This window comes from Nerophis lumbriciformis, linkage group LG28, assembly GCF_033978685.3.
Source record: "Nerophis lumbriciformis linkage group LG28, RoL_Nlum_v2.1, whole genome shotgun sequence".
NCBI classification, from domain to species: domain Eukaryota; kingdom Metazoa; phylum Chordata; class Actinopteri; order Syngnathiformes; family Syngnathidae; genus Nerophis; species Nerophis lumbriciformis.
This window is the reverse complement of record NC_084575.2, coordinates 22,606,147-22,628,354: the sequence shown is the minus strand read 5'-3', so window position 1 is coordinate 22,628,354 and position 22,208 is coordinate 22,606,147. Positions and strand designations below refer to the sequence as shown.

At 38.9% G+C, this 22,208-nt stretch overlaps 1 protein-coding gene across 3 annotated transcripts in view; it reads right to left on the bottom strand.

Annotated features, from left to right (window-relative positions):
* The window catches only part of mst1rb (macrophage stimulating 1 receptor b), a 104,123-nt gene that overhangs the window by 78,155 nt on the left and 3,760 nt on the right, over positions 1-22,208 (bottom strand). For all 3 annotated transcript variants that reach the window (XM_061923911.2, XM_061923909.2, XM_061923910.2), the window contains exons 2-8: positions 15,002-16,307; positions 5,407-5,583; positions 4,331-4,453; positions 2,355-2,525; positions 2,092-2,252; positions 494-629; positions 279-415 (exon numbers count right to left, since the gene is read on the bottom strand). In XM_061923911.2, the coding sequence (XP_061779895.2) occupies positions 279-415; positions 494-629; positions 2,092-2,252; positions 2,355-2,525; positions 4,331-4,453; positions 5,407-5,583; positions 15,002-16,207 (2,111 nt within the window). In that variant the 5' untranslated portion in view covers positions 16,208-16,307. The remainder of the gene's footprint in view (positions 1-278; positions 416-493; positions 630-2,091; positions 2,253-2,354; positions 2,526-4,330; positions 4,454-5,406; positions 5,584-15,001; positions 16,308-22,208) is intronic.

Here is a 22,208-nt window from a genome sequence, read left to right as displayed (position 1 = left end):
CAGCACCAACATTGTGTACCACGAGGGGCAATGAGAATTTGGGGGGAATTTGCCATTGTATTTATCAATGACAGAAAGAAAAAAGGTGGGGGGGTTGCAGTAAAATTTTGTTCAATAATTGACATTTTACATGTGCTTATTCACGCAAAACAGGGCAGCCCACTGCAGCAGGGGCGACTATGCTTCCAACATTATAGAATGAGTTATCTTAATTGTTCTATGGGAAAGCTGTAAATCTATACATTTTTGCTGATAAACCACCCAGCAGAGTTTAATACCTCATAATTGGACATGGCACGTCATTGAGCGTAACTCTCCTTGTGGTTCCAGCATCCAAGTGCGCCCCAGTTACTGTAATCAACGTTCCACCAATGCGAGGGCCGTAGTTGGGTTGTATTTCTGTGACATTAGGAATCTTCAGGAAAGTTGTTTAGTTAAGACATGGCATATTTACAATGTGATGTGTTGTAGCTTGATACAGTAGGTCAGTTACCAGAAATGTGAAGCCAGGCATTTCTGCCTTCCCGTCAATAGTGTAGCGTCCCTCTAACTTGGCTTCATGCACTTCCACTGTAATGTTGACTGGTTTGGACAGGTCAGTGGTCCCGGATCGAATCTTACAAACCAGGCTAAAAAAAAAAAAAGAAACATTTGTATCAGCATGTCACAGCTCATGAAATATCTAAAGGCTTTACACTACTAGTCTTCTGTTGTATAGCTTTCCGTCCACTGCAGTAGACGTTGGTTAAAAAGTAGAATGTTTACTAGTAAATTGCAACTTTGGTTAAATACAAAACCCAAAACCAGTGAAGTTGGAACGTTATGCAAATCGTAAATAAAAACAGAATACAATGATTTGCAAATTATTTTCAACCTATATTCAATTGAATAGACTGCAAAGACAAGATACTTAACGTTTGAACTGAAAAACTGTGTTATATTTATTTGGAATTTGATGCCTGCAACATGTATAAAAAAAAAATGGCACAAGTGTCAAAAATGACTGAGAAAGTTGAGGAATGCTCATCAAACACTTATTTGGAACATCCCACAGGTGAACAGGCTAATTGGGAACAGGTGGCTGCCATGATTGGGTATACAAGCAGCTTCCATGAAATGCTCAGTCATTCACAAACAAGGATAGGACGACGGTCACCACTTTGTGAACAAATGCGTGAGCAAATTGTTTAGGAACAACATTTCTCAACAAAATTTAGGGATTTCACCATCTACGGTCTGTAATATCATCAAAAGGTTCAGAGAATCTGGAAAAATCACTGCACATAAGCTGCAAGGCTGAAAACAAACATTGAATGCCTGTGACCTTCGATCCCTCAGGCAGTACTGCATCAAAAAGCGAAATCAGTGTGTAAAGGATATCACCACATGGGTTTAGGAACACTTCAGAAAACCACTGTCAGTAACTACAGTTGGTCGCTACATCTGTAAGTGCACGTTAAAACTCTATTACTGGTTTTGGGTTTTGTACGTTGGTTGGAAAATCACATCAGTGTGACAAACTTAGAATGTTTTCGTATTAGTACTTACCGAAGTACTAGTACGAAAATATTGTAATTCCCCAAAAAAAGTAAATAGTCTGCACTAATACATATCACCATCAGTTTATTTTTCTTAAAAAAAACCCACCAGAGATTCGACTGATTGTCGGCAATGGGGAAAATGTAACGAATCGGATTCAACTATGAAAATCTTTAGTCAAATACGGCCCTACCTCGTTGGGATTTTGCATAGCCTCTTATTATTAACTTCCAAACCCCGTCAACAATTCTGTTTTCTGATAAAGCGCGTCAACACTGAAAATTTTTCCGAAATTTTGCAAGCAATAATACGGTGTATGATTTGTCGGCGAAAAAGGCCTCCACGCAAAATGTTTTTCCTTGGTTGACCAAAACATTTTGGGGAATCATTTTATACATCAACTTGTATATCCAGAAAAGAAAAGAAGAACATTTAAAATGAACAGATTTAGTCAAAGATATGTGGGCTCTGTTTTTGGGTCACTCAGTATATGAAACATATAAAGTATATTACAATTTGCTCAAGCTAACATGCAGTACGGTGTTTACTCACTGTGTGTTGTTAGACTTGACCGGAAGCACAATGCATACTGTCGGTCCCAGTCGTACTTGGTGGGTTCTGGAGGTGATAGGGGGTCTTAAAGGGGACTGGAACTCCCACCCACACACTGTTAACTCTGTTTGACCATCAGGGGGAGCAGTCCGTGGAAAGAACTGCGTCAATAAAGCAGAATATGTAGCACTACTTTGAAATAAATTATCTGTAGTAATTACAAACAATATTGATTTTATAACCGGTTCAAGAACAAGCCTGACCCCGGTGATCCTTGGTGGGCAGGACTCATTCCTCCAACGATCGGAGCACTCACTCTCCCATGAACAGACACCGGAGCACCAGCCACAGCCCATGAATTTAGGGGCCGTCAGGCACATGGCGCAGGTCAGGAAGTGTTGACAGCCTGGTCCTCTCTGGGGGACCTGAATCATCTGGAAGAAAGATGAATGATTAATAAATCAGAAGAGAAAGACTACAGTTTGTTGCATGTTTCTGTATATTAACCAACATTTACCAGTGGGATTTAGACCATTGTCTAAATCAATCATATCACATTTAGACCTTTGTATAATTACATATTTGGAATTTCAATTTATTATTTTAAATAATTTAAATGTGCATTTAATTGGCTCCACCTCACATAATGTGAAATAGGAATTGCAGAAAGTGGAATTAAATTAATTGGAATTTAGCAAAATTCCTCGAAGCCAAGTAACAAACAAAATAAACATGTCACATTTAACAAAGGTTTTGGCTTAAATGCTAAAAATGCTTCACAAACACTAATTCCCTCCATTTTTGATAATTGGATAAAATAAAGTATTCTGGAAAATGAAGTATTTTCCTTCCATGCTCCATAACTCGAACGTTATCATACATTAAATTAGATAAGCTGTTTTACAGAAGATGCTTTTTTTTAAATTATTGTCAATGAAAAACATTCACTTTAATTAAAATATAATGTGTACATGAGGTTCATCGTAATAATATTTCTTTGAATTATGTAAAACAGTCATTTTTTTTATGGAATATATTTACAGAATAAGCATGTTGCTAGATACAGTGTTCTCTCGATTAGCATATGGGTTACATTGCGGAACTCCTCAAAGTAGGTGAATTTCCGCAAAGTCGAGATGCTATTTATTTTATGATTTTTATGAATATTTAAGCATTTAAAGTATTTTTAAGCCCTCCACATAGCTTTTCACACACACTTATAAACACTTCTTATGCTCTTGAAACACTTCATACACAAACGAAAACTTACATGGGTACTCAAATCTTAATGTACTCCTAATGCGATCTGCAGTAAGTAATGGAGAGGGAAGTAACACCAAAATTATCAATTGAAATTTCATTTCTGATTCCTTCAATTCGAATTGCAATTCTACTTCCTGCTCACAACCTCCCTTCAAATCTAATTTTCACAATTACATTTGGAATTATGCAAGTATTGAAAACAAGATTTCAGCAAATTAAGATCATATGGGTCTAAAAAAAAGTCATGGGATTAACCCTGATTCTGCTGTAGGGGCCCCTCTAACACACAAGCATGCCCACACACACTACGTCAACTCAAAAACATAAGCTAATTGATTTTTTTTATGACCCACAGAGGTCACACTACCTCAGCAGAAAAACAAGCTGCTGAAGTCTCTTGAGAGCAGTGTTTCTCAAACTGTGGTCTTGCTGTATGCCAAAGAATGGGGTCATATATATATATTCATATACCCTTACTATTCAATGTTTTATTGTTTACACCTAATTTTGTAATGATGTTGATTTTTTGGCTAATGCTTGTTTTAATTCACGCTTTTACAAACTGACTTGTTTCTGATAATATCCTGATAATATTGTAAATCCGACAACTTTTATTTTTGAAGAAAATTATTGTTATGTGCTGTGTCGCAAAAAAAGTGTCTGTGTGTGTGCATGTTGTTGTGTGCGCGTATTGGCGAGTTCCCACGAAAATTGGCTTTATTGCTCAGTTGTACTGAATGTTTACATGTTTGGCGAACTTCCTTCGTCGTGAAGTTTGTGCAATCATTTATTTTAGGTATTATATATAACCAGTAACCATTGTTATCGAGCTCCATAATGTCCGTGGCAGCTCATCAGTCACACTTTTCACTCACGTGTAATTGTAACATTAGTTTCACCCCATAAGCCAACATCACTATCATATGACGTAAATAATGTTTGAGTCTCTTTCACATGCCTGTGAGGGCTTCTGTACCTTGTCTTCAACCACAAACAGGAGATACTCCGATGAGTAAACAGCAGCAATGGATGAAATCCTTTGGTTCTCCACCAAAGAGTAGTTTGCAAATATAATAGGGCTAGATCTCGTCAGCACAAGCTGCAAACACAAACACAACATATGATGAGAAGAACACAAAAGTCAAAACAGACTGGCTTGTATATACAGTACAGGTCAAACGTTTAGATACACCTTCTCCTCATTCAATGGCTTTTCTTTATTTTCATGACTATTTACATTGTAGATTGTCAATGTAAAAGGCATCAAAACTATGAATGAACACATGTGGAGTTATGTACTTAACAAACACCTTTTTTTGTTAAGTACATACTGTAACTCCATGTGTTTATTCATAGTTTTGATGCCTTCAGTGACAATCTACAATGTAAATAGTCATAATAATAACTAAAACCCATGGTGTGTCCAAACTTTTGGTCTGTACTGTACATGATAATAATATTATTATTAATAATAATATTGATAATAAAGTGTTAGATTTATATAGCGCTTTCTTTGAGTGACTCAAAGTGTGTGACACTTAAAACCCATTATTCATTAACTCCACAGTCACACATTTATGGTGGTAATATGGAGGAAAAATGTATGGAATTATGAAAAAACAAACAAAAAAAACACTACAACACACCACTAGTACTTTTGTGCACCACCTCTGGCTGTTATAACAGCTTGCAGTCTGAGGACTTAACACGGGACAAACAGTACTCTTCATCAATCTTGCACCAACTTCCTCTGATTGCGGTTGTCAGATCAGCTTTGCAGGTTTGAATCTTGTCATGGACCATTTTCTTTCATTTCCACCAAAGATTGTCAGTTGAATTGAGCTCCGGATTTTGTGTCATGTCTGTTATCTGCTTTTTTTCTGCAAAATTAAACAACTGAATGAACGTTCTCCGAGTCTGGTGCTTCCATATTTTTTGCCAGGTGTTGTAGGATGGCGGAAGCTCGATTTGTACGAGGAACTCTCAAGTTTTTGGACGGCCACTCTAATCTGAGCCACGCCGCCCACTAAAGGAATAAATAATGTAAGGTACCTGCAGCAATCGACCGGTGGAGGTGCCAATGTGGGCAACAGTCTTGTTGTCAATTGTGGTGACCAACAGGGAGGTGAGCAGAACATTTGTCATCTGTCGGTTGAACAGGTCCACTCTGTAGTAAGGCTTGGAAACCATTGTTGGATGGTCTCTGCATGTGGCGTTGTTCTCCATGCCCTAGTAAAAAGACCAGAAGCAGTAGACAATGCAGAGTAAACTGTGACATCAAAGGTGCGACAGAAATTTAACTTGCACACGTGTACCAACGGTGCTAAATTGGGGTTTTATTTGATTTCGTCATTGTTTTTAAATTGTATTTGCACTTAAAGATCACAATCTATTACATTTTTCCATTCATTCTGTTCTGATTACATTGTATTCATACTAACCAATGCTGTTTATAACCCACTCCAAGTTGTGTATCCTGTTTAAATTAGTATGTACATACTATTGTTGTTGTGTTACACTTTGGGTTAAATCTGGAACTTTCGGTACTAAATCTCACGCTATCTCATGTGTCTTATTGGGCTGAAATTAAAATAAAGTTCCTTGAATCCTTGACAAAACGTTTATTAATTCTCGCGTTAGCTGGAGCCTATCCCAGCTGGATTGATCACCCCTCATTCTGATGTATGGACAATTTTAGTCTTCTAATTAATCAATAATGCACGTTTTGGACTGTGTGAGAGAACCATAGTTCAGTTCAGTTTCAGTTTATTTGGAACATGCATACAATATAAAGCATCACATATTTCCAGTTGTTTCATTACAGCACATCCAAAAAGGAGTAGGAAGAAGCTGAGCTTATTTAATATTACCCCTTTTCATACCATAGCAATTTTATCCCATTTCCTTGTTCTCTGTAACAGAAAAGTGAATAAATAATAATAAAAAATATATACCATAGTAAGTAAACAAATATTAAATACATAAATAATCTTTATCTAAAAAAACAAACAAAAAAAAAGGATTCAAGATGTTCATCATAATTATTGTTCTGTGTACTTTGTGAACACTTGTAGCTTGAACAGTCTCAAACTGAATCATATTGGTGCTTTGTTTGATTTCTTTGGTTAATCCATTCCATAATTTAATTCCACATACAGATATGCTAAAGGTTTTAAGTGTTGTACGGGCACACAAATATTTTAAATTTGATTTTCCTCTAAGGTTATAATTCTCCTCTTTGTTTGAGAAGAATTGTTGTACATTCTTGGGTTTCTTTGTACATAATTTTAGCTGTTTGGAAATGTACCAAATCATTACATTTCAATATTTTTGATTCAACAAATAAAGGGTTTGTATGTTCTCTATATCCAGCATTATGTATTGTTCTAATTGATCTTTTTTGTAACACCGTTAGTGAATGAAGCGCACATTTGTAGTTGTTTCCCCATATTTCTGCACAATAACTCAGATATGGTAACACTTTAGTGCGTCTTCCTCACAATACGAAGGTCCTGAGCAGTCCTGGGTTCAATCCCGGGCTCGGGATCTTTCTGTGTGGAGTTTGCATGTTCTCCCCGTGACTGCGTGGGTTCCCTCCGGGTACTCTGGCTTCCTCCCACCTCCAAAAACATGCACCTGGGGATAGGTTGATTGGCAACACTAAATTGGCCCTAGTGTGTGAATGTGAGTGTGAATGTTATCTGTGTTGGCCCTGTGATGAGGTAGCGACTTGTCCAGGGTGTACCCCGCCTTCCGCCCGGTTGTAGCTGAGATAGGCTCCAGCGCCCCCCGCGACCCCGAAGGGATTAAGAGGTAGAAAATGGATGGATGGATGGTAACACTAGTGAGCAGTAAAGAATATGAAGTGATTTTTGGTCTATAACATGTTTCGCTTTATTCATTATTGACGTGTTTCTTGCTACTTTATGTTGTATATTTTTACATGAGATTTCCAGTACTCACAGAAAACTTACGTGAATGCAAATTATACACAAATATGCAATGAAATAAATATAAAAAATTGGGTTCCATCAAAAAATGCATTTTTCTCATGCAGGGCAAAAGGGCTGGTGCTTGAGCAGTGGGTATTACTATCTACTTCACTGATTTTTAGTTTTTATTAAAAAAAAATTATAAATACAAAATCCTGGTATCATATGTGTATATATTGTATCTGCTGATGTAGTAAATAAAAAAGCCAAATACGTCAAAATGCCAAATATCGGTGCAAATAATCAGCCCGGCCTATAATCGGTTGATCTCTAGATCTCTAGTTGAGTCCAGCAACCAAAGCTAAACCCAGGTTTGCACTGGATGCATAATGGCAGCAGAAGGGCGCCGCCACGGAACGGCACCGACATCCGCTGTTGGGCAATCCCCACCGCCGTTCATTTGCGGCTCCGCCGTGCAGGGAAATAGCGCAGACTTTTACGAGATCTCGCAAATCTACGTGTTATCACGTAAAGAGAATTGTAGTATTAGTTCATTATTTTCCTCCAGTGGAGTCGAAGCGAATAAACTTGGTCCTGCCATTCGAGATACGTAACGGCTGCTGATCGGCAACACCGCGGAACGACTCGAGCTTTGCCGTCCATCAATACTCACAGGCGAGCGTCTGTGGCAGCACTGACTTGACTTGACTCGCGGAAAAGACGACAGTTTTGCCTTGCAAAACTTTATTTTTCCATTCATAGCAAGTAACACAGGAGTAACATCATCCCTGGCGATAATTGTACACACACACACACACATTATCTTTCCGAAAACTATTTTCAAGTGTAAAATTTGATGTGAAATAATTGGAGCCTTAATAGATCGATAATTCATAACAATATTGATTACAACTCATTATTATTTTTTGAACAATGACAGTTATTTTAGGCATGTTTTTAGCTTGATTTAAGGCATGACCAAAAGGGGACATGAAAAATGTCCACTCTTGGCTCGGAGGTCCCCTGTTCGTGAAGGTGATACGACGCCATAGTCCTCTGTTGGATAGTTAGGCAAGAGCACACACGCACACACACACACACACACACACACACACACACGCACACACACACGCACACGCACACGCACACGCACACGCACACGCACACTTCTATTTCAACTCCCGTATCAGTTGGTATTTGACACAGGCTCCCATATAGCTTCCCGGGATATGCCTGTAATAAGATTCTTTAATTTTGGACCGCCGGAATCAGCATGCCCTCACCCATTTGTGTCAACCAGGTGAAATTACGTCTGAAAACCTTTGACAAGTTGAATTCATGTCCGTCCCTATTCCCGGTCCATAAGGACATTTCAATGTGTAAAATACGGAAACGGAACATTTTATTTTGAAAGTAAAACTGATAATTTATTGTGTGTTTGTGCATGATTCTTTTGTCCAACACAAGCAGATCTTGGCTCAATTAAACCGCCGTGTTGCGGCGATCGGAAAATATAGAAACTCTGTGTATATCGAGCGCAGGGATGCGGAACAGCAGGCAGTGAAAACTGAATAAAAATGTAAAGAGTCCGTCGCCGTGGTGGCACCGTTCCCCTGCCGTTACGCATCCAGTGGAAATCCGGGGTAAAAAGGAAGATCAACTTGCATTTTAATGTGTCTTGCTCTTTAAAAGTTTAAAACCAAATAACAGACATGGTTCAAAAGCTAAATATCTATTATGGAAAGACATTTGAAATGATGGGGTCTTGGAATTCTCAGTCTACCAGATGGATCAGTTTGGAAACCGTTGTGTTATTCTAATATTTCAGCAATAGCAATATTTTAACAATAGCAAGAACAGAGCATCCATGAATGAAGCAGAACCAAAAAATAAATGAGCGGTAATTTAATCGGTGCTTCTTATTAAATTGTCCGATTCACACAGGATAGTAGTTGGTCTTAAAAGATGCGACATGTGGTTAAATCTGACTTCGTATGTGATCAAACACACTAACTAGAGAATAATTTCGCCACACCTAGTGTGTGTGTGACAATTATTGGTACTTTGACTTTAACTTTAAACTGGTTGCTGTAAATTCACCATAAAAGCTGACTTTCCTCATATTTTCAGCAGTTGTGCAAGTATTTCACAATCTATGTTCAATCTTAAAATCCTGTGTGTAAACTGTATTTTCTTTTTGCCTCTGTATTTTGTAGTGCAAGAAAACACATTCCCGTTTGTATGAGTAATGGTGACATGGTTTCACTTTCATACAGAAAACAAAACTTAAGGAAGATGTATCATAACCACTGAGTCAGTGATTGTCTGGTTAGTCATACTTGGTGGAATTGCCCACATCTTGCCACTCCCTTTTGCCTCGTGAGCAACATGGTGTTTGGGGTTTACATTATTGCATCAACAGATTTTCAAGACAATAACAATAAAGACGAGTATAGGAAAATATGTTCTCTCTTATTTAAATACCTATTTATTCATTTTATATACTGCTTGTCCTCATTGGGGTCATGGATGAGCTGGGGCCTATCCCAGCTGACTTTGGGCAAAAAGCAAGGTAAACCCCAGACTGGTCGCGGGGTACATATAGACATTTAGAGTCTTCAAATAACCTAACAACTTCAAATCAATAAACCTAACATTCATGTTTTTGGGGCCGTATAAGAAGCCAGAGTACCAAGATAGGACACACTTCAGGAGATAACATGCAAACTTCACACACAGGTCTCCAACAAGTAGCTCACCAGTTGATTTTGAGTAGCTTGCCAAAGGGTCAAAGAATATTTGCTTAAACCCTCAGTATTTTTAACTGTTCAATTCAGGTAATATGCCTCTATTTATTGATAAATTACCACAAAATAGCTCAAAGACAATGGCCGCACTGTTTCAGTGGAGATCTGCTTACTGTGACTTAAATATTGCCAGTAATACAAATTAACACTATTTCTATCATCTTAAATAGCTCTAATAGTGATTTATAAAAAAAACTAGAAACTAGAACTACAAATAAATGCATACTGTAATACACAATGCAGATGAACAAATGTTTTTTTTCTTTTATTACAAAATATGTGTTGTGTTGTGGTACTAACAATTTGTTGATGTTCTGGCAAAACAAGCTTATTCTCCTTGTTTGGGTTGAAATAAGCTATAAATATAAATGCTACAAAAATAAGTTGCTCTCGACAATTTTAGTTTTGTAAAAGTAGCTCTTAGAAAAAAAAAGTTGAGAGACTCCTGCCTTAACAGTATTCGAACGTTCCATCTTATGACTGTGAGGCCAACAAATTCTAACCGCTAGTCCACCATGCAGATCCAGTTGGATATGCAAATTGAGAGAGTGTTCATTTCCTGTTCCCTCTACAAACCACCTATATAGCGAGGCTAGGGGTGTCCAAAGTGCGGTCCAGGTCCATTTTCAGCCCAAAGCTATTTTTTTGGGCCCTTGAAATGTTCTGGAAATTAAGTAAATGTATTTGATAACTACCGTATTTTTGGGAGTATAAGTCGCACCGGAGTATAAGTCGCACCTGCCGAAAATGCATAATAAAGAAGGAAAAAAACATATATAAGTTGCACTGGAGCTTGGCCTAACTATGAAAGAAACTGAAAATACCGAAAAATACGGTATTTGCTTTGTCAGCCAAAACACAAAAGTTTAGCTCTTGATGTTTATTTTTCCAAATAGCTTAGCATATTTGGAACATTGAATTGGTTTAAGCTAGGGATGTTCCGATCAGGGTTTTTTTATGTTGCTGATTCCGATGCAATCATCCATGAGGGACATCGGCAGATACAATACCGATACCATTCACAGGTATTAACTTTAAACGTTTTACCGTAATTTATGTATGGTGAGTGCTACTGACAGTGTACCAATATCAAATATTTAAACTAGTTCCTTATTCTCTTTTATTACATACATTTGTTTGAGCAAAATAAAGTCAATAGTATGCAACAATTAAACACCTATCTACTACTCATTTAAAACATTTGGTTTTTACCCTTAAAGTTTTTCTTTGTCCAGAGAATTATTCCCTGAGTTTCTAAACATGAACACCACAGATTTATGGATGGATTCGCCCTACCAGGATGTGTACTCCTGGCTGCTGCACACCAACAGAACTCAACAGTTGCTTTATTATCCTCCCTCTCTTAAAAATCACCTTGTTAATTTCCTGTTCATATCTGCCTCCTATCTGCTGTCTGTGATAATGTTACATTATGATACTTAAAGGGTACCTATTGTGCAAAACCAACTTTTCTTACCAATTGGTAACTATTTTTGTGTATTTGGGATCTGCATACATCCCAAACATTTGAAATCAAACCATGGAGGCATGGCGGAGATATTTATAAAACAATCTTGCCTCCCTTCATTCTTCCTCCAAACGAGTCATTTGGAATTTGCCCCAAGTGTGACATCAGCGGATATCTCCATATACGGTAAGGTTTTACCCGAAAAGCTTTGCGCGAGTCTGCCAAAGGTGTAGTCAATAAGCTTCTTATTTTTGTCTTTCCTCTTGTTGTGGAGCACACTGGCTCGTATATGCAAATACATCCTCTGCTGTTGCCATTTCTAATACAAAATAGCGTATAGTTCTAACTTATATCCCTCAGTAGACTCCATATGGAAGCGATAAAAACTACAACATGGCTGACAAGGAGAAGACACAGTCGAAGTGGAGGAACGTAAAAAAGACAGTAAATAAGACAGGCAACTACAACCCTAGACTAACACCCTCCCCCCAACACATCCCACCTACCCGGATTGTAAATAATCAAATGTAAATAATCAAATGTATATACTTGTTCTTATGCTTTCTGAGCTCCCTATGTTCACTGTACATATCCTACCAAGTGAAACCTACACTGTTACAATGTCCATTTCTCAAATTATATAATTGTTGATGACTGAAGTGCTGATATCAACCAAACCTAACCCCCCGCCACAACCACCTCCCCATCCCACCCCCTCGGATTGTAAATAATGTAAATAATTCAATGTATATACTCTGATGATTAACTTGTGTGATGACTGTATTATGCTGATAGTAAATATTTGTACCATGAATTGATTAACTTAAACAAGTTGAAAAACTTAATCGGGTGTTACCATTTAATGGTCAATTGTACGGAATATGTACTGTACTGTGCAATATACTAATAGAAGTTTCGATCAATCAAAAAAACAGCGCCCCCTGAAGAGACGGTCAAAAGGCGGCTTGAAGATGGTCTGTAAAACATAATCTATGCAAAATGTTGATAAAAAAAAACACCATTAGCAACAACAAGGAAGTGCTTTAAATGTAGAAAAAAAATCATAATATGACCTCGTTAACATACTACGAAATGCAGTTAATTTGCCATAATGGAAGTGATTATTATTAACTTAGGGGTGCGTATGGATGTACACAGCTAGCTGCTAGCCGCATCTGTCACTTGAGGGACCAAAAAGGCATTATTCAGCAATGGTCGATAACATACGTTTTGAAGAAAGTTGTTTGGCACTGATGGGTGGCTGATCGACTAGCAAACAGGTGTCAAACTCAAGGCCCAGGGGCAAGATCTAGCCCGCGACATAATTTTATCTGGGCCGCAAACACCTGGAAATGATATGTGTCAATAAAGTACTTAACATTTTCTCACTAAATGTAATTGATTTTTTTCATTTTGACAGGAAAAAATATATCTACTGCTTGAAATTGCATGCCTTTAAAACTTTAATAGTATCCATTATTGCAACAAATATTACAGTATATTATCATACATTCCAAAAAAATGTTGTCTAAATAAAAATAAATACTTAAATATCTGCTTGACTTATGAATTTACAGCAAACTACCCATCAAATTAATAAAAATGACAATTCAGCATATTACAGCATATTACTGTAAATTGAAAAAAACTAACATTTTAGTGTTAAAATTCTGTTGACTGACCTGCCATATTTTTACTGTGAAATATTGTTTTTAACGGTGTATTAATGTAAATGGAAAGACGGTACATTTGTTTTTACGGTAGAAAAACTGGCAGCGAAGTTGCCAGAATACAAAAGGAACTTGTACTGTTTTTACATTAACAATATAATGCTGTGAAAACCAATGTAAATTTAATAGTAATTAAGCTGCCAGCTTTTTCCGTAAAAAACAAAAAACAAAACAGTGGTACTGTTTTTATATTCACCGCAAAATGTAAAATAAAAAAAACACTATTTTACAGTAACGTTTTGTAAATGTAAAGTTCTTACTGTAAAATCGACACTCTACTTACAAAACATATATATAAAATTAATAATGAAATACAGAGGCCAATTCATACATTATTCGCTGTTAAAAGCGGCCCTCTGATGGCAGCCATAACTGCCATGTGGCCCTCAATGAAAACAAGTTTGACATCCCTGGATTAGCACATCCCTAGTTTTGGCATTTATAATGAATAAATGTCTTAAAGTGGCTCCCCTTCATTCTTTCATTTTTTCAGTATGTGGCCCTCAGTGAAAAAAAATGTGGAAGTGACATGAAGTGTATTATCTCCATACTTGCCAACCTTGAGACCTCCAAATTTGGGAGATTTGGGGGGGGGGGGTGGGTTGGGGTGAGTTGGGCGGGACCAGGGGGCGGGGTTAAGGGGGAGGAGTATATTTATAGCTAGAATTCACTTAAATTCAAGTATTTCTTATATATATATATATATATAAAATAAATACTTGAATTTCAGTGAATTCTAGCTATATATAAATATGTATTTTATTATATATATATATATGTATATATATATATATATGCGAGTGTGAATGTTGTCTGTCTATCTGTGTTGGCCCTGCGATGAGGTGGCGACTTGTCCAGGGTGTACCCCGCCTTCCGCCCGATTGTAGCTGAGATAGGCTCCAGCGCCCCCCGCAACCCCAAAAGGGAATAAGCGGTAGAAAATGGATGGATGGATGGATATATATATATATATATATATATATATATATATATATATATATACACACACATAAATAAAATAAATACTTGAATTTCAGTGTTCATTTATTTACACATATACACACATAACACTCTTCTCTACTCATTGTTGTATTTGAAAGTGCAATGTTGTGCAGCCAGTAGCACAGCCTTTGAAGGAGCGTAGGTGTAATATTCTGGGTTGGAGTCAATAACCAGGCGAGGTGATGAAGTTACGTCTCTTTACTTCATACTTCAGAACCGACTCCCACACTTGCCGTCAGGGTGTGCAATACAACGTAAACCGTTGGCCAACCAAAAAGTAACCACAGAACACTATAGTGTTCTGTGGTTACTTTTTAAACCATTGGTTTACGTTGCGCACCCTGACGGCAAGTGTGGGAGTCGGTTCTGAAGTATGAAGTAAAGAGCGGACGTGACGACAGGCTGTCCTCACTCAGGTCTGCACGGACCTGGAGGGGGCGTGCCTTAAGTCCGGCTGGAAATCAGGAGAAATTCGGGAGAATGGTTGTCCCGGGAGAGGCACTGAAATCCGGGAGTCTCCCGGAAAATTCGGGAGGGTTGGCAAGTATGATTATCTCATAGTTTTGAATACACTTTTCTAAAATTGCCGTCCTGTTCCCATTAGTCACCAATAGCTACTCTTTCTCGTACAGTATATACAAACTTATATTATAACTACCGGTATGCATATTGTCATTCATTGTACTGGAAGTGTTTGAGAGGACTTACCTCATGAGGGCAGCTCTCACAGGCCTGGAAGTGGCAGAGCCCCCTAGAGAGTTGCTCTGGTCCAGATTTACAGCAGTCGTCCACTCCAACGGCGATGGCTTTATTCACATTGTCCATAGGAAAAGCGCAGAGGGCTGAATCCTGCTCGGTAACTCCATTGTCGTCGGTGACAGCAAAAACGCCATAGAGGATGTCGTCCTCCTCCTCTGCTCCCAACTCGTCCGCTAGCTCCCTGCCTGCTTTGCCAAAATGGGCTGCCTGAACCACATTGTACACCACATCCTTGTAGGGTTCGCTGGCTGCGTTCCTCCGCCGCCGTTTAGGTTCAAAACGACACTCTAGGATGACTTCCCGATATCGTTTCATCTCCCATTCATTGCGTGGTAGACGGCCGAGGCGGGTTTGAAAGGGCGATGATTCCTGATGCGGGCTTTCTCTTTGAACTGAGAGGAAGTAGACAAACTCCTGAGTGAAAAAGCTGTAGACATATTCAATATGGTAAGTGGCCCTCAGCCCAGGAAGGACAGTCAGGCCCCGAACATCACTGTAGAAGCCATCCTCTGTCGCCAGCGGTCGGCGAACTGATATAGACTTCCTGCCATAGCGTTGAGTCACACTTTCATTGACTGTGGTGGCCACAAAGAAGTAGACCGTCTGACCCTCCTCCACCATGGTGACTTTGGTACCAAAAGGACTGGCCACGCAGTCAGGACAGTAAGCCGCAGAGTTGGAATTAGCTCGGAACAAACACTTTGAAATAGAAGGCGGCTCTCCGCTATCGTTGAGTTGGTGAAAATAGCACACACCATATAGGGAGCTTCCACAGGAATACAAATACATAAAGAGGGTGTCCAACAGCAACACCTGATTGTTCGTGTCCTCCAGGAAGTTGGGGTCTTTGTCGATTTTGCACTTATCGCAAACCTGACACTCCGGACTTCCCACCGGGCCAGTGCGAAGCACCCACGCCTTCTCCAAGCTTCTGTTAACGGCTTCGATCACGTTCTGAGAGGCTACGTACACCTCCTGGTAGAGCGAGTTGTTGACGATATTCTGGATGGGGCCCCGCGCTTGGAAGAATGGCATGGTGTAAATCACAGAGAAGTTGACTGGGTTTGGGGCCAGTGAGGGACAGACGGCCAAGGCAGAGGCCAGAAGAGTCTGAAGCCAGACACATGTCCCCCACCGGGGGGTCCAGTAGACCATCACCACCCCGGGTAGCCCAGGAGCCAGCAGCACAGAAAAGCAGGGTTACCTCCAGGTATGACGTCGGAGCGAAAGCATTTTCAACGCCGGCCAATGATACCTGGAAAATTTGGATGGACAAAATAAACAATCATTCAACTAAATCCCAACAATGTAATTAATTACATACAATTTTTATATCATTTGTAATGGGATGGGAGAATGTCTAACTGAATTTAACTCATGTGTTGTACTGAGCAGAATGGGTGTGTGGATGTACTGTAGGTCAACTTCCCAGTGTTTGTTTTCCAAATATTTATTTAATTAAATGTATTATCCATTTGGACTGACAAACTAGATCGGCCGCTACCTGTTTGCCCTCGCCCTCCCATTATAATGTTTGTGAATGTAGCTTTTCATTACAGCGGCCTACAGTAGGTGTCATCGTAACTCTGCTTCTGAACACACCGCATACACTCTTGGTCTGCCAGAGAATAAGAAGACTGATTGAGAGGGAATAGTGTTGCCAACTTAGTAACGTTTTAGATGTAGCTATATTTAGCAAGTATTCACAACAAATTTAGCAACTTTTTCTCATCTTACTGGACTTTTGGAGACTATTATGAAAGGATGTATCGCTCTAATTCAGTGTTTTTCAACCACTGTGCCGCGGCACACTAGTGTGCCGTGAGATACAGTCTGGTGTGCCGTGGGAGATTATCTAATTTCACCTATTTGGGGTAAAAAATATTTTTTGCAAACCAGTAGTTATAGTCTGCAAATGATGTGTTGTTGTTGAGTGTCGGTGCTGTCTAGAGCCCGGCAGAGTATCCGTGTAATACTCTTCCATATCAGTAGGTGGCAGTCGGTAACTAATTTCTTTGTAGATGTCAGGAACAGCGGGAGGCAGAGTGAAGGTAAAAAGTTGTCTAATGCTTTAACCAATAATAAACAAAAGGTGAGTGCCCCCTAAGAAAAGGCATTGAAGCTTAGGGAAGGCTATGCAGAACAAAACTAAAACTGAACTGGCTACAAAGTAAACAAAAACAGAATACTGGACATCAGCAAAGACTTACTGTGGAGCAAAGACAGCGTCCACAATGTACATCCGAAAATGACATGACAATCAACAATGTCCCCACAAAGAAGGATAAAAACAACTGAAATATCCTTGATTGCTAAAACAAAGTAGATGCGGGAAATATCGCTCAAAAGAAAACATGAAACTGCTACAGGAAAATACCCAAAAAAGAGAAAAAGCCACCAAAATAGGAGCGCAAGACAAGAAGTAAAACACTACACACAGGAAAACAGCAAAAAACTCAAAATAAGTCAGGGTGTGATGTGACAGGTGGTGACAGTACACCTACTTTGAGACAAGAGCTATAGTGATGCATGCTTGGTTATGGTTTAAAGTCATATCCAACAAACGCCTTTTTACGGTCAACTGAATTTCGTTTTTTAATGATTTCTACTGGTGATGTGCCGCCGCATTTTTTCAAGGCAAAAAATGTGCCTTGGCTCAGAAAAGGTTGAAAAACACTGCTCTAATCAACATCCATGGTGCTGTTGCGTCCCCCGTGCTCCCATCCAAAATCATTCAAAGGTAGCTAAATCTTGCTGGAGTCATTAAAAAATAGAATAAAGTCATTTTGTACTTTTAATAGCTGTCAAATGATTAATATTTTTAACTAGAATAAACACAGTTCCAAATTTGGATTAGTCATGATTAATCGCAGGTTATTACTCGCGTGCATAATTTAACTTGGCTTAAAAAAAAGACCCTGATATTTGGACACAAATGCAGTTTTACTGTCAGGATGTCATATGGGAAACATTTTAAGTGTTTTACTTGAATGCATGTCATTTACTTGCTCAAAACTTGGGACCAGTTTTTATTTAAAGTCCAGTCAGGGTGTATTTTGGGGTGAAATTTACCAGCGAGCACATGCATTGACTTGATCACTGACCGTATAACAACCCACGATTAATGTAAAGGAGGACGTGTGGTCTAAATAAACTGTGTGATTAATGTGCGCATAATGGGTTATTTTTTTGTGATTAATCACATGAGGTATTTTTGACAGCCCTAATTTTAAAACATGTTTGTTTAGCTTTTTCTGCTTTTTTTGTTTTGCTATTTTTTTAAATGAAAATGCATCGTGGCCAATTATTTCAAACGTCTATTTACCAATCTGCCTCTACAAAGATAAAGATTGAATAAAGTATAATATGAACATCACTGAGGGATGGCTTTCCACCGTTAACTTACCCTGTTTGTAACATGTTAAAAAGTATATCTCATTTTGAAAGCAATGACAAGACACTCGATAGAAAGAAGAATTATGAGAAATACCTTCAACCTTATTGAAAATGGGATATTCTTCATCTCAGTATGTTTATCATGACTGACTTAATTATCTATTACAAGAACTGCTGTGTTTATCATTCACTGACATAATTGTGTTACAAAAGAAGACAGTAAATGAACATATGTATTTGTAAACGCTCTGAAGTGAGTAGGATTAAATAAGCTTTGCTTCTTCCTACTCCTTTTCGGACATGATGTAAAGAGAAATGATATGAAATTGTGTGATGTATTATACTGTAAGTGGGTTCATGTTTGAAATAAACTAAAAAAAGAAAGAAAAGAAAAAGAAAGAAAAAATGGTCACTTGTATTCTTCCAAATTACTACCATGACTTATTTATGACTTGTTGACCAAAGGTCAACAATGACATTAAACATGGCAAGACGGTTTGGATAACCTTAGCGGGAAGTCACACTAGTAATAGCTTGGTTTACAGAAAGCTGAACCATCATGACTATCAGTTTGTGTAAATATTACCTCAGACTGTTTGTAGTTAAATCAGACATTTGTTGCACGTCTGTCATTATATTCCCTTTAACCTACCGGTATGTAGTCTATTCATCTTGAAACAGAAAGTCATTAAAATGATATGTTGTTATCAATAAGTATGCCATGCCAATACAGTACTGTAATATTTCTATGTGTATATGTTTGTTACTAGTTTCACGTGAAACATTGTCCTTATTTTCAGTTTGAAACGTGTCTCCATCATGAGCGGACATTACTTGGTGGATCATTAACTCGGTGCATCACAGTTAGGCTGTACTCACAAACCCTGGCCTCTGTAGTTGACATTCATGTCACAACCGCTACGTGCCTTGCAAGGAAAATGACGTCCACGGACTGGTAGTCTGAGGAAAGTTTCAATCAAAGTGCTTGTCTGCTCATGTCAGAGCATTTCATCAACTTTGAATATCGGCAGCAAAAAAAAAAAAGAAAAAAAAAGAAAGAGATATTATCTGAAAATGTCTAGTTAAAAGTATGAAGTTATTATTACTCTTGTTCTTTTGATGCGGTGTTACAGTTCAACAGGTGAAAGTGAGTTTAAAGTTAGCTTTTGAATGCGCAGGAGACACGGGTGGGTCTGATTACTGTCACCCTCCTCATGTTTAATTGAAAAGAAACTGAAATTGAGAAGAGGCAGCCAGTTTAAAAATTCTGAGATCAGCGTGTTCCTTAAGGCTCAGCAACTTAACAATGAATGATTGTTAAAGCATCAAGATGGGACAATTACAACAATACATCAGCGCTTAGCTCATCATAGATCCCTTCCTGTTTGTTCACATTCGATACCAAGGGTATCAGTATCGAGTACTAATGAAATGAGAACAATATTTTTTTTTTTTTGTCAAATTGTTCAAACTTTTGATATTAAGGTTTTGAAAGCTATCACATGAATCATGTGTAAACAAAGCATAATCACGCAAATTATTTTGGCAGTACAGGCGGATCGGTGCGGCATCTTCAGTAATGCGGACGCTGTATCGATCCGTTGTGGTGAAGAAGGAGCTGAGCCGGAAGGCAAAGCTCTCGATTTACCGGTCGATCTACGTTCCCATCCTCACCTATGGTCATGAGCTTTGGGTCATGACCGAAAGGACAAGATCACGGGTACAAGCGGCCGAAATGAGTTTCCTCCGCCGGGTGGCGGGGCTCTCCCTTAGAGATAGGGTGAGAAGCTCTGCCATCCGGGGGGAGCTCAAAGTAAAGCCGCTGCTCCTCCACATCGAGAGGAGCCAGATGAGGTGGTTCGGGCATCTGGTCAGGATGCCACCCGAACGCCTCCCTCGGGAGGTGTTTCGGGCACGTCCGACCGGTAGGAGGCCACGGGGAAGACCCAGGACACGTTGGGAAGACTATGTCTCCCGGCTGGCCTGGGAACGCCTCGGGATCCACCGGGAGGAGCTGGACGAAGTGGCTGGGGAGAGGGAAGTCTGGGCTTCCCTGCTTAGGCTGCTGCCCCCGCGACCCGACCTCGGATAAGCGGAAGAAGATGGATGGATGGATGGATGCTCCGCAAATGGTTACTTATAAGGCACGGTCAGTGATCAGGTCAATGCGTACACCGTCCGGTGGTAATAGTATGTCCAAATACACTCCGACGGCTGTACATAAAACCAAGGTAAGTTTGCATTTAGTGCAGCAATTCATTATTTTATCATTGAAGCACAAGTTTAAAACACCATCGGAAAGCAAAACACATTTTTGAGGCAGCCACAAGAAAGAATGCGACGAGAACACAGACAATAAGCAGTGGACGACAAACAACGCTGCCGGAGTGTAATGTTGTCAACAGTGATTAACTGTGTTGGGTTAGTTACTGAAAACCAGTAACTAGTTACATTACTAGTTACTTTATTTCAAAAGTAACTCAGTTACTAACTCAGTTACTTAAACCAAAAAGTAATGCGTTACTGTGAAAAGTAACTATTTAGTTACTTATATATATTTTTAAATTTTTTTAAGGCCCCATTTAATGCCCTTTTAGCCTTCATTTTAGTACTGTTATTGCACTGGAGAATAATACAATCTGTTGATCAACTTGACATGCATTTGCATCACTGAACTCTGCTAAGCAATGTGGTCTACATACAACACACAAAGACAAAGATATGTTTTAAAGGGCCAATTTGTTTCAGACCAGAACAAATTGACAAAACTATTTTAAATAGCTGCAACTTAACATACATAAGTAACAAACAGCATAATAACAACATAGCTGTAAAACAAGAAAGGCACACACTACATACATAAAGCCTAACCAGGCGTTTTCTCAAGGAATTCTGAAATAAAATCATGTCTGAAGCCCAGAACACTCTACACATTTCCCCACTTAGTTTAGAGAAAAGGAAATATTAGCCTGGCCCACTAGTATCCCTCTTTAGGTTTGTGAACTTTATAGTCTAAACATTTAGAGTGATGTGATAATCAAACACTCTAAAAGTCTAAAATGAAAGAGTATATAAGAGAATTGACAGAGTGTGTGTACCTTCAGTGTGCAGTGCCTCATTAAAATCCAGCCGCTGTTGGAGGTGGAAGTGAAGTGTGTGTCTCTTTACTAGCTTCGTCGAAGCATGTTGTTTTTGTCGCTGTTTCAGCATATTTGAAACTTACATTCAACTAAAATGTTCTTTTCTTTGTGGTCGATAAAAGAAACGTACTGAAAATATCTCCATTTTAAGAAACTCGGCTTCGGGGTTCGCCATGACGTCTTGATAGTAGACACAGACACGCCCCCTCCCACACACACACACTCACACACACACACACACACACACACTCACACACACACACACACACACACACACACACACACACACACACACACACAGACAGCGCGCCTCTTTTTTGTCACCTCTTCAGCAGCGCTGCAACACTCAGATCTTCTCAGTTTCTAGCCGATACTACATAAAAAATAACGCAAAATAACGCAGTAACGCATCATGTAGTAACGGTAACGGAGTTACTGAATATAAAAAAATAACGCGTTAGATTACTAGTTACCGCCGATAGTAACGGCGTTACAGTAACGCGTTACTTTGTAACGCGTTAGCCCCAACACTGGTGATTAATCACGATTAATCCAAATGTAAACGTTTTTTTAAATGCATCAATTGCCAGCACTTATTTATAGGGTTGTAAATCTAGTCA